At 32.9% G+C, this 13,303-nt stretch overlaps 2 protein-coding genes and 1 long non-coding RNA gene across 3 annotated transcripts in view; all 3 read right to left on the reverse strand.

The window, feature by feature from the left end:
* Positions 1-13,303, reverse strand: part of LOC145961072 (uncharacterized) — a 64,776-nt gene that overhangs the window by 28,129 nt on the left and 23,344 nt on the right. The gene's annotated exons all lie outside the window — the stretch shown is intronic.
* LOC145960822 (somatomedin-B and thrombospondin type-1 domain-containing protein-like) overlaps positions 1-13,303 on the reverse strand; it is a 28,503-nt gene that overhangs the window by 10,682 nt on the left and 4,518 nt on the right. The window contains exon 4 of the mRNA XM_083080520.1: positions 12,797-12,870. Within this exon, the coding sequence (XP_082936646.1) occupies positions 12,797-12,870 (74 nt within the window). The remainder of the gene's footprint in view (positions 1-12,796; positions 12,871-13,303) is intronic.
* On the reverse strand, positions 690-3,071 carry LOC145960823 (uncharacterized). The gene is made up of 2 exons (XM_083080522.1): positions 2,951-3,071; positions 690-2,523 (listed from the first exon to the last, which is right to left on the reverse strand). The coding sequence occupies exon 2, from the start codon at positions 1,734-1,736 to the stop codon at positions 690-692; it is 1,047 nt and encodes a 348-aa protein (XP_082936648.1). The 5' UTR covers positions 1,737-2,523; positions 2,951-3,071.

The following is a 13,303-nucleotide window of genomic DNA, read 5'->3' on the forward strand; positions in this document are numbered from 1 at the left end:
CCATCCCCTCTTTTCTAGTCCCCCTATCAATTTCCTTCCTTCTTCATTGACCTTCCCATCTTTTGATTTTCTTACTATTCCTTCCTCCTCTCCCTCTTCTATACCTCCTCCCAACCTCCCCGTCCTCGCGTTAAAGTCACCCCCTATTATTGTCCATTTACTATCCTCTTGCTCCTCCAGCCATCCCTCCATTGCTTCTAGCTTTTCCTTCATATCTCCCTTCACATACACTCCTACTATTCTCCATCTTTCTTCGCCCACCCATGCCTCTACTGCCAACACCCCCTCCTCTTTTTCCTCTACTTCGATAACCGAGGCTACTCCCCCCTCCTCTTTTACTCCAATAATTATCCCCCCCATCGGTCTTCCTTTTTTACTCCTCTTCGCTAATTGTCTCTCCCACCTATAACCTTTTGGTAACATCCGCTTTACCCTGTCCCAACCTTTCCCATCAACCCAAGTTTCCACCATCACAACTACCTCCCATCTCTTAATTTCTTTCCAAAACCTTTCCTCCTTATTCCTTATCCCCGCTACATTCCAGAAACCTACTCTCCACCCCTCTTTTCCTCTACCCACTTTTCTCCCTCCCTCACCCTTTCTTTCCCCCTCCCCCCTATCCTTTTCCCTCTCTTTCTTCTTCGTTTTCCTTCCCCCTCCATCTCTATTCTCCCCCTCATATCCTATTCTTACATCTTCATCTCCCCATTCACTGCCTCTCCTTTCCCCTTATCCATTTCTTCTCCTCTTAACTCCCCCTTCCAGTTTCTAAGCCTCCCCTCCTCTTTGTCCCATCTCCACCAACACTCATTAATTCTGATTTTTCCGTACCCTGTCCATACTCTATTGCCTTTTTTCCTTTCTTCCTCCGCTATTTCCCCAATTCTCCATTTCATCCTTCTCTCACCCCATGTTAGATCATCTTCTATTCTGATCTTTTTCCCCTTTAGTTCCTTCTTTTTCTCCATCACCTGCCTCTTCTGCTCCCTGCTCCCTAGTCTAACCACTACCATTTCCCCCTCCCCGCCCCCCTTCCCCCTAATCCTCCTAATCCACTTAATCTCTACCTCCGCCTCTATTGCCTCAAACACTTTCATCACTCTCACCTCCAGATCTCCTGTTCCCCCCTCCAGTCTACGAATCACTATGTTGTTCCTCCTTTCCTCTCTTTCCTTTAGTTCTATCTTCCTACCAATTCCCTTCATCTTATCTACTGTCACTTCATCCAGGCCTACGCATTCTCTTATCCTCCCCACCCCCACTCCCTCTGCTATTTTCTCCCTTTCCCCCAATCTGGTTTCTAACTCTTTTATTTTTCTTTCCATGGTCTCAATTTTATGCCCTATCTCCTTCTTTTCCTCTCTCCACTCCTTATCCCTTTGTAATATCTCTAGCCTCAAATTCCTAAACTCCTCACAAAATCTCTCCATCATTTTTTCTCCCATCTCATTTATCATTTTACCTATTTCCTCCTTCTCCAACCACATCCCCTCTTCCCGCAATCTCTCCGACCTTCTACTCCTCCTAAACGTCCACTCATCTTCCTCCTTTTCCTCATCTCCTGACCCCTCCCTTTTCCTCTTCAAGAAGTCCTCAATACATCCTGTACTACCTCTCCTTTCCTTGCCCAGCTCCTCTATCTTCTTTGGCCTTCCTACTTTTTTCTTTCCCTCTTCCCCTGCCGACCTTCTCTCTTCACCCTCTTTTAACTTTCCCTCTCTACTGTCGTTCTCCATCTCTTTTCCGTTCCTCACTATTCAAATCCTATTACTACCTAGAACTATCTTCCGCTATCCTACCTTGCTTCTTACAGACTCTATGGCCCGAGCGCGCTGTCCCCGCCGACAGCACCTTCCCTAGTGTCTTTCCTAGTAACTCTACTCCTGCCTTCTACTCTCTGCACCCTTGTTCTACACTCCCGTCGCCACGTGCCACCCTAACTCCTAACCTCCCCACCTCTTTCCCTCTGTATTTTCTCTTCAACTTTCACTCCCCTTCCCTCCACTTTCTCCTTCGCCACTCCTCTCTTTCTTCCTCGCAGCTTACGCCACACTCTCAGATTCTCCTCTCACTCTAACCGCTACTCTCTCGCAATTCACTGACCGCACACTCTCATACCTGTCACTCACACACTCTCCGGAACCGGAAGCCAAATAAACTAAACTAAAATTAACTTAATTTTAATAAAATTCAAATCAATAAAATAGAATATATTTACACGTATCATTAATAAAATAATATTAATAAAATAGTATATATTTACACGTATAACATGTAAATAATTAAATGTAACAACGAAACGTTATTTTTACAGAAAAAGGTTCGAAAAAAAATTATAATGTTTATTATGATATATATTTTTTTCTTAGTATTTTCTTTTTGTCTGTTATATATTTCCTCCTTTATTCCCTTCTCTTTTGCTTCTCCTGACAAAAAATCTTTCTCCCTCCATCTTCTTGTTTTTCTATCTCCTTTTCTCTATTTTTCTGTCGCTTTTAACCTCTTTTTCTTACTTCTTTTTAACTGTAAATAATCGTTAATTTATTTATTTTTTTAAATATTTTATATGATAAATCAAAGTATGTGTACATACATATTTACACATACATTGCGTAAATGATTGTTTATGTAATGAATGTTATTCAAAGCAAGATTAATTTCAATCTAAAAGTCCAAAACAAAATTACAATTTAATCCAAAAATTAAAAAATGTAGTTAATTTCAATTTATATAGTAATTTCACACACACACAATTTATATATTTAATTTATTTAATTTCAATTTATGTAGTTCTATATTAAAAAATTAATTTTAATATAATAAATAATGTAAAATCAAACCTAATTTTAATTTTTAACAAATTAAATCAAAATTTAAATTTAAATTAACAGAATAATATATATTGATACATATAACGTATAAATAATTAAGGCTCGATTCTACAACTTACTTTAACCAGAGGTTAACTCGTTATAAATAAATCCTGATAAGGTTTATCTTTCTTCCTCTGTCTTCTTTTCTTTCTATCTTTTTTTCTCTATTTTTCTATTATTTTTAGTCTCTTCTTTTTACTATTTCTTAACTGCAAATAATCATAAATGATTATTTATTTATCATATTTTATACGGTAAAACAAAGTGGTACATATTTACACATACAATGCGTAAATGATTATTTATGTAACGAATTTAATTCAAAATAAAGTTAATTTTAATCTAAAAATCAAAATCAAAATTACAATTTAACCCAAATATTATATTATGCACAAAATATTATTAGCTGTATTACTTACACAAGGAAAAATTTAGGATTAATTATTGTAAACGACAATCGTTTAATTAGGCTTATTTACATTCCTTGTGTAAGTAACACAGCTAATAGTATTTTCAACATAACTCTTGAAATAAGCATTTCCGCACCTATGTCCATATAACATTTTTTCATCCTTCAAGTGTGAGGAATATCTCCTTAAATTTTACATACCTTTTTAGAACACCCTATATATGAACACACATACACATGTATGTATTATTTTTGTATGCATGTTTATGTCTCTCTCTCTCTCTCTCTCTCTCTCTCTCTCTCTCTCTCATGTTAGTGTTAAAAGATGTTTTAAATGCTGGGGTTATTTTCATATTGCGAAAAATTGTACTCGAGATGAAACTTGCCACAAATGTGCCGGAAAACATAAAGCATTGGAATGCAGGGAAACTAAGAAGAGATGCGTAAACTGTATGTTTAAAATTCAAGCATACAACTTGGAGATAAGTGATGAGCACGATGCGCTTGATCCGCAATGTCCAACATTCAGAAGGGCGATACAGGAAGAGAAGAGGAGAGCCGGCTGGATACGAAATAGCAATCACAGAAGAAAGAAGAATTAATATTTTATACAAATGCGCAAAGTTTGTTAGCGCATAAAAATGAGATACAGCATCAGATTATGAAGAGATTGAATCCTGCAATTGTAGCATTATCTGAAACGAGATTGACTGCTGAAATTGAAGATAGTGAGGTGAATGTTCCAGGTTATAGTATAATTAGATGCGATGCAGAAAATAGAAATACAGGAGGAGCAATTTTATATGTAAGATGCGATGTTAAGTATGAAATATTACTGACGAAAAAAATAATTTCGAATTGCTGGTGTGTTGCAATAGAAATAAAAGAAAAAATGTATAAAGGTACGATAATGGTAGTGTATCACTCACCGAGTGCAGACGCTGATTTTGTTAGATTTTTAGAGGATACTGTAGAGGAGCTAACAACAAAGGGAGATTGTATGGTATTAGGAGATTTTAATATAGACTTTATGGTAGACTCGTTCTATACAAAGAAATTGCAAAACCTAATGTTGAGTCTAGGTATGAAACAGTATGTTAATAAACCGACGAGAGTCACAAAGGATAGTCAAACAATTATTGATCTACTTTATGCTAATAATAAAGTGCAATTACAGGTAATTCATGAACCTAAAATAACAGATCATGCGTGGCTAAAAATCGTGTTATATTTAAATAAAATTAAAAGTAGGTATAGGGAATTTAATGCCAGAGACTATAGTAAATTTAATATAGATGAATTTAGTAGTCTAATGGAAAACAGAATGGGGGAAGGTCAAGATTTGGAAGTAAATAGGAGAGCGAAAAAATTTGTTGATAGCATAGTAGAGGCACTGGACATTATAGCACCTAAGAAAAAGTTTAGAATTCCAAAAGTTTGGGAAGGGAAACAATGGTTTTCAGATGATATAAGAGAAGCAGCAAATAAAAGGGATGAAGCGTATAATAAGGCAGTGTACGACAATATGGAACAGAATTGGTTGCAGTTTAAAACTGAAAGAAATGCGGTAGTTAAATTAATCAGGGAAAAGAAGAAGGAATACTATGAAGTTATGATAGATAGTAATAAAGAAAACCCTACGAAAATGTGGAAAACGTTGAAAGAATTAATTAGAGGTGAATCAAGGGGTACAAAAGATATAGATAATATAGATTTTGAGATAATAGACGACATTAACGGATGTAATATAGCTGATAAATTCAACATATATTACGTACAAAGTATTAGTAACATAGTGAAATCTATAAATATTGATAAGTCTAGAGATACAGGTAGAAGAATTATTTATCCTATTGACAATACAGGAATTGTAGAAAACTTTGAGATGATTAATGTAGAGAATTTAGAGGAAATTGTTATGAGATTACCAAAAAAGAAAGGGACGGAAGAAGGAATAACTATCGATGTATTAAAGTCAACGTTTAATGTAATAAAAGAAGAGTTTGTTGAAGTAATAAATAATTCCTTGAGGGAAGGTTGCTGTCCAGAGAGTTAGAAAATATCAACGATAATACCGATTCCAAAAATAGAAAAAGCTAAAAAAGCAAGTGAATATAGACCTATTAATATGCTACCAATATATGAGAAAGTGTTAGAATTAGTGGTAAAGAAGCAAATTGAAATGTATCTGGAATCTAATAGTATTATAACAGAACATCAATCAGGTTATAGAAAACAGTATTCGTGAAACTGTAATTCAAACTGTTGTTGACGAATGGAAATTAATAGTTAGCGAAGGAAAAATGGTTGGAATAATATTTATGGATCTTAAGCGAGCTTTCGAAACAATAGATAGAAAAAGATTAATAGAAAAATTATGTCAAAATGGAATTAAAGGGATGGTTTTAGAATGGTTAAAATCATACTTAAATAATAGAATGCAGCAGGTTCGTTTCAACGATAAATGGTCTAAATTAATTGCCACTGAATATGGAGTGCCGCAAGGATCTGTACTAGGACCCTTGTTATTTATTGTATATATTAATGATATAATTAAAATTTGCCCTGAAGGATGTAGTATAAAAATGTTTGCGGATGATACATTAATATATGTACCTGGTGAAAGTAGTGAGCAGTTAGAGTCAGAAATGAATATGGCATTTAATATGGTAGAAAAATGGATGAATACAAATAAATTGAAAATGAATGCAGGAAAAACGAAATATATGATAGTTAAGAGTGTAAGAAAGGAACTGAAAGGAAATATTGTATTGAAATGCTTGGACGGAACTGAGATAGAACGAGTAGAGATAATGAAATACCTAGGAATAATTATTGATGATAAACTTCGGTTTAAAGATCATTGTGACTATATGTTAAAAAAGATAGGAAAGAAGACGAGTTTTTTAAATAGAATAGGAAATTGTATATCGGCATATACTAGATGTATTGTATATAAGGCAATCACATAGCACCTCACTTCGAATATTGTGCAACGTTGTTAATGAATATGGGAGAAACACAGCTGGATAAATTGCAAGTAGCGCAAAATCGGGCAATGAGGGTTATATTACAGTGTGATAGGTATACCAAAGTGGAACATATGCTGCAAGCGTTGCAGTTCATGTCCGTAAGACAGAGGCTATACTATAATGTATGTTTATTTATTTTTAAGATTGTAAGGAATTTGCTGACAGAGCAGCTACGAAATAGACTAGAAATAGTAGGAAATGTAAGTGAGAGACAAACGCGACAGGCCGGAGATATTGCAATACAATTTCGCAGAACAAGAAGTGCGCAAAAGAGTATGTTTTATGAAAGAGTGAAATTATATAATGATTTACCAGCCGAAATGAAACATTGTGATAGGATCGAACCATTTAAGCGAATGTTAAGGGAATATATATTATTTAATGTTATTTAATGTATTTAAAATTGTATACTACAAATAGCTGAGAAAGCTAATAAAGGTCAATCAATCAATCAATCTCTCTCTCTCTCTCTCTCTCTCTCTCTCTCTCTCTCTCTCTCTCTCATTCGCTCACTCACCTGTAATTTTTTTTTTTTTTTACGAGAGAGGGGAAAATGCATTTTATGCATACCCACCGGTCAATCCAGTGAGTTATGTGGGACTCGAGTACCAAGTCGAATTACCAACTCGGTACTCCCTACCCACTAAAAACCCCTCTCTTTTCACGAATTTCCTTTGACACACTGTCCCTCTGACTTCCCGAGATCTGTTTTCACATAACGTCAAAAAATAGTTATTATTACCTTGTTCGATGACTTTTGATGTATTGCTGTAATTGCTTGAAAGAGAAATGAATTTTCCGATAGATCGTACGTTCTCAAATTTAACATAGATATCACGTTGCAAAAGACAAGAAATCCACACTAAATTATTAACTGAAAGTTTTCCTTCTTTCATGAACTGTATTCTTTTATAAACTTTAACGTAATCACATTTATTTACTCACTCGATGAGACGAGAAATTTACTAATGACTCTATCACTAATCACTATTAATCACTGTCGAATAATAACTGTTGGCGATTAAAAATCACTCGATGAAAGAAACACGCGCGGACACGTTACTACACGACGCGACGACGCGACAATGCGATGATAATTACTCGGCGACTGCAAGCAGTTTTTTGTCATGGTAGGTTGCGGTAGGTTAAGGTACTACTGGCGCTATCGAACGCGATCATGTGTTCGATTGAAGAATGCGGTAAACATAATAAACATTTAACATATTAATATTATTACTATCATGAATGTGTGTGATATCCATACACTGTATGATATCTATTTAAAAATTAATTAGATTAAATAAGTGTTTTTAAAATATTTATTACTTTTACTATTATCATATAAAATATTAATATTAAATATTTATTTAACTATTTTATCTATTCATTTATTTATTTATCTATTTCACCTATTTATTTTTAACTATTTATTATCAATGACCGATTTTCGATCATTGATAATAAATAGTTAAAAATAAATAGGTGAAATAGATAAATAAATAAATGAATAGATAAAATAGTTAAATAAATATTTAATATTAATATTTTATATGATAATAGTAAAAGTAATAAATATTTTAAAAACACTTATTTAATCTAATTAATTTTTAAATAGATATCATACAGTGTATGGATATCACACACATTCATGATAGTAATAATATTAATATGTTAAATGTTTATTATGTTTACCGCATTCTTCAATCGAACACATGATCGCGTTCGATAGCGCCAGTAGTACCTTAACCTACCGCAACCTACCATGATAAAAAACTGCTTGCAGTCGCCGAGTAATTATCGTCGCATTGTCGCGTCGTCGCGTCGTGTAGTAACGTGTCCGCGCGTGTTTCTTTCATCGAGTGATTTTTAATCGCCAACAGTTATTATTCGACAGTGATTAATAGTGATTAGTGATAGAGTCATTAGTAAATTTCTCGTCTCATCGAGTGAGTAAATAAATGTGATTACGTTAAAGTTTATAAAAGAATACAGTTCATGAAAGAAGAAAAACTTTCAGTTAATAATTTAGTGTGGATTTCTTGTCTTTTGCAACGTGATATCTACGTTAAATTTGAGAACGTACGATCTATCGGAAAATTCATTTCTCCTTCAAGCAATTACAGCAATACATCAAAAGTCATCGAACAAGGTAATGATAACTATTTTTTGACGTTATGTGAAAACAGATCTCGGGAAGTCAGAGGGACAGTGTGTCAAAGGAAATTCGTGAAAAGAGAAGGGTTTTTAGTGGGTAGGGAGTACCGAGTTGGTAATTCGACTTGGTACTCGAGTCCCACATAACTCACTGGATCGACCGGTGGGTATGCATAAAATGCATTTTCCCCTCTCTCGTAAAAAAAAAAAAAATTACAGGTGAGTGAGCGAATGAGAGAGAGAGAGAGAGAGAGAGAGAGAGAGAGAGAGAGAGAGAGAGAGAGAGAGAGAGAGACAGAGACAGACAGACAGACAGACAGACAGACAGACAGACAGACAGACAGAGAGAGAATGTATGTGTTCGCATGTGTGTCTGTATGTGTATAGCGACCAGCTGATCGCAGCAGGCGCCCCGCGTAAGCACCCGCGTCTGACGGTGAATCGCGCCACCCTTGCCTGCCTCTTGTATTCGACCCGTCATACGTTAACTACTTCCTTTAATAATTCAAAAACTACGCTTCAAATTAAATTTTGGTAAAGGAAAAATTGTCTTAGAATGGTGTCAGGAATACGTCAGTTTATAGACGGATCGTTTTTCGGGATCGCCCTGTATACCGTCTCGTTATAATTAGGTCCGTGAGAGATGCGCTGTCTATCGAAAAAAGGTGCTTTTAATATTGTACGCTTTTAACATAGACGCCTAAATACTCTCTTGCGGTTTTTAACGTCGTATAGTGTTGACAAAAAAAGTTAAAATTAATAATTGTATTATAATTAATTTTCTTTTATTAATCATTTTATTAATTAATCTTTTAATTATAATAGTTAATATTTAAAATTGAAATTCAAGTCCAATTTCAATTTCAATTTTGATTTTGATTTTGCTTGTAATTTTGATTTCAATTTTAATTTTAAGAGACCAATGAGAGTAACCAAAGTTTTAATTCTTAATTTTAATTCTTATTTTTATTTTTATGTGTATTTGTTATTTTTTGCTTATTTAAACTTTAATGTTATTACATGTTATGTTATTTTTGTTTTATAATTGTAATTTTAAGTAATTTTAAATAATATTAAGCTTAATATTATTATTATTTCATTCTTGTAGTCTATTTTATCTCTATTTTATGCTTTATTCTATCTCTATTCTATCTTCTATTTCTATCTCTATTTTATACATTTATTATTTATTCCAGATATCGTCAGGTACTGTAGACATTTTATTTTAGATATTTAAAAAATTCATTTATACTACATAAATATTACAGATGTAAAACTGGAAGTCATCCAAAATTGAAAGGCATGGAAGAAATAAATAATCTCTTTCTCAATCATCTTTTAAATAAAATATATATACTATAAATATCACAAAGTAATTAAAGATTTATTTTCTACTAAGTTTGATAAGAAGAGCGAAGTGATTAGACCAAAATGCATAAAGTGGGAAAAACAAAACGCCTAATTTAATGATATAAAGATAATAAGTAAGCCATCATCGAAATAACTTGCTTTTGTCCGCAAATTTCCGCGTTCGTGTCTTATCTACGTCTGATATATCGTTGGTAGGAAACAACCGTTATCTTCGCCACCGCATCCACTTCATCCGGTCGATCTTTCGCGATAACAGCCGTCGTAGAATAGCGTCGCGGAAGCTACGCTCCAATTTACATGACGTTACGTCGCGCAACCGTAGCGCACGTTAATTGAGACTAGATCGAGTCGCTTCATTTCCACTTTGGCGACGCGATTCATCATTATGCGAATTACGTAAATTTTGAGGAGTTTAGGTTTGGATTCTCTTAAAAGCCCTACTTTATTATACAATTCTAGATAAGAGATCTCGTTCTTTTGTAATAAAAACCGAGCATGCAGAAAATTACTGTAATTACAAGATTAATAGAGAACTTATAATTGTATATAATTTAATTAGATAAAATATTCATCATAACATGCTTAATATATATTGTTCAAAATATAATTACATTGTTTTAATAAATGTTTTCAAATTACATTTTATTCAAAAGTTTGATTAAAAGAAGGGCAGTATTTTGTTTAAAAGAGAATTAAATAGCTTTTTTCAATAATATATTTATAGTATATAATGTATAAACGCGTGCGAGCGCATAATCTCTCGAGTTTCGTGCGTCATGCGATATAAATGAGAATATCAAAAAGTTGAAATTAATATTACAAGTTTAAAACTCTTGCGAGGCATGTGCCGACTACAGAATTTTATTTTTATTACAATGTCGAACTGCTAAGTGTAGCATGGAGCTATAATTTTTCCCTTAAAGCGGATTCTATTATAATGCGAACTATTTTTTTCCAACAAGACAGACATTTATTGACTCTTCAAAGCATTATAATTACAAGAACTTGAAAAATGTTAAGTCTTAAAAGTAGCTCTCTAGTGTAATATCTGCCTTTACTTTTCCTTTTCTACGAGGAAATATAGGCTTAAGAGAATATATACTTTGTTTTTTTAAAATAAACTATGTAATTTTAAGTAATTGTAAGTATCTGACTTTATTTATTCTTGACATGAGAAAGCAGCTTTTTCGATTCCTTAAAACTTTTTAAAAAAAGAAAAGAAATACATAAAGGACCCCGCGGAATCTTTATGGAAAATGGCTTTCGGTCAAATGTTTCGAAACTTTGCAAAAAGATAGTTCTCAACATGTAGATTAAAAGTGTCAATGGGCATAAAGCTCTAAAAATTCGAGATTTTCAGCTACAGCCATCCAAAGTGGTAGATTTTTGAATTTCTGCAGCATATTCCGAAGTTCGGCAACGGTAGCTTATCTTAGTTGGGTGAGATTTTACAAAAAAGTAGTAAATACAAAAGTTTTGTAGAAACAAAGAAAGCAAAAAAAAGCAAAAAACAAAAAACAAAAAAAGTAACTCTGCCATTGACAGTTCCAAGCCTGTATTTAAAAAGAGGAGGATAAAATAACAAATACATATATATATTTTCAATCTGTCACACACACACACAATTAAGGCAGTCTACTTAGCACAAAAAATCATAAATCAGATAGTCTTGATAATTCTCATGCTTCCTACATGCCTATGTTTCTTAAACTTTGAGGACTTATAACTTTCACTTTCCCCAACGTAAAAAGCTTTTCATAGGGTGTTTTGGAAAGCTCTCGACCGCAACTATATAAATATGCAATCAAAAAAGTGCGAAGCTCTGGCCCAAAAATCAACCTTATTGGTTCAAACTCCTTCAAAAATCTATCACTTTGGATGGCTGTAGCTGAAAATCTCGAATTTTTAGAGCTTCATGCCCATGGACACTTTTAATCTACATGTTGAGAACTATCTTTTGCAAAGTTTCGAAACATTTGACCGAAAGCCATTTTCCATAAGGATTCCGCGGGGTCCTTTATACATAAATGTAATATTAAAAAAAAATGCAGGTTTACTATGTTGATATTTAAGTATAATATGTAATATACAAATAGCAAGCATTTGTGAAGCTAGCATATTATTCCATGGAATTTCATTAATTATTAAAAATGATAATTTTAATTTTCTTTTCCAATAGTTTTTGATATTTTAAATTTTAATTCTTAAAGAAAAAAAAATTGTAAGAATATAATTCACAAACATTAAGACTGTAATGCTTGTATAATAGCATTTGTATTATATATTTTATTTTAATTGAAATTTTTTGCTTTCAAAAGACAAAAGTCTTTCTAGAACTTATATAAAACTATAAATCTTTTAACGAAAAACGTGACAAAGAAAATTTTACAGAATAAAATGTTACCTAAGTTTGTCCTAAGATGTTTTTTAATTTAATTTAATTATCAGAATATAAAAAATGAGATATTTGTTTAAATTATATATTTATTATATAACTATATCAATAATTATATATTTATCAAAATTAAAGCTTGAACTTTTAATAATTTATAAATTTCTACGAAATGATATTCCAATTTGATACACAAATAACAGTATTTTACATTTTTATTTAAGTATAAAATGCATCCGACTCTCATAGCAATTTATAATTTGTAATTTAATAAAAAAATTAAAAATTATAACATCGAAAGATAAAACGTATGTAAATAATAAAAAATACAGCTAAATTATGTATATGTATACTAATATCTGTGTAAAAAGAAATAAATAAATTTCAGTTTTTCCACAAAATTTAATAGAGAGGAAGCGCACAATTTCTGAGAGAGAAAAATATTCTCATATATTTCTTTATATCTCAATATCTGATTTCGATAATGAAAGTAGAATTCCATTAAATAATATTTCCGATTCTTATATTGGAAGATCAATTATCGTATAATATTACTTATACCAACCTTCCGAGAGTAAATCCGAAATTTTACTGCAACCCTGCGAGACGCGTACAATAGTGAAAGCAACGCAGCTGCCTCTGAAACGTGTATAATATCGCATTATATTGCAGATTGCAAAATGTAAACCAGAACGAGTTCTCTCATGTTTTCTTTTCAGCCATCGGACTATTGTGTAATGGCCCAAAGGATTCCGTTGCCTGCTGCCGGCCTTGTAACTTGCTTTATTCGTTCGACAACATGACCGAAGGATCTTGATATTCTACGACACGATATTCGCGCTACGTGTTTTGTGACAAGCTGAAGCACGTGTCAAATTAGATTCTCGGCACATTGATGATTTTAGCTTAGTTGCAGTGAAGTATAATTAAAAATGTGTCTGTCGAGAAATTTCAAGAGACATCTTTTAACGTGATAAACTTTGTCTGTCTCTCGAAGCTAATGAACTTTGAAAATTAAGGGCACCAATTAATCTGCCCGCCAACTGCGTTACATTATTAATAACACATGTAA

The sequence above is a fragment of the Camponotus vicinus genome, unplaced genomic scaffold (assembly GCF_025532165.1).
Source record: "Camponotus vicinus isolate PSW18456_S1 unplaced genomic scaffold, iyCamVici1.0 SCAF_10, whole genome shotgun sequence".
Classification (NCBI taxonomy): Eukaryota; Metazoa; Arthropoda; class Insecta; order Hymenoptera; family Formicidae; genus Camponotus; species Camponotus vicinus.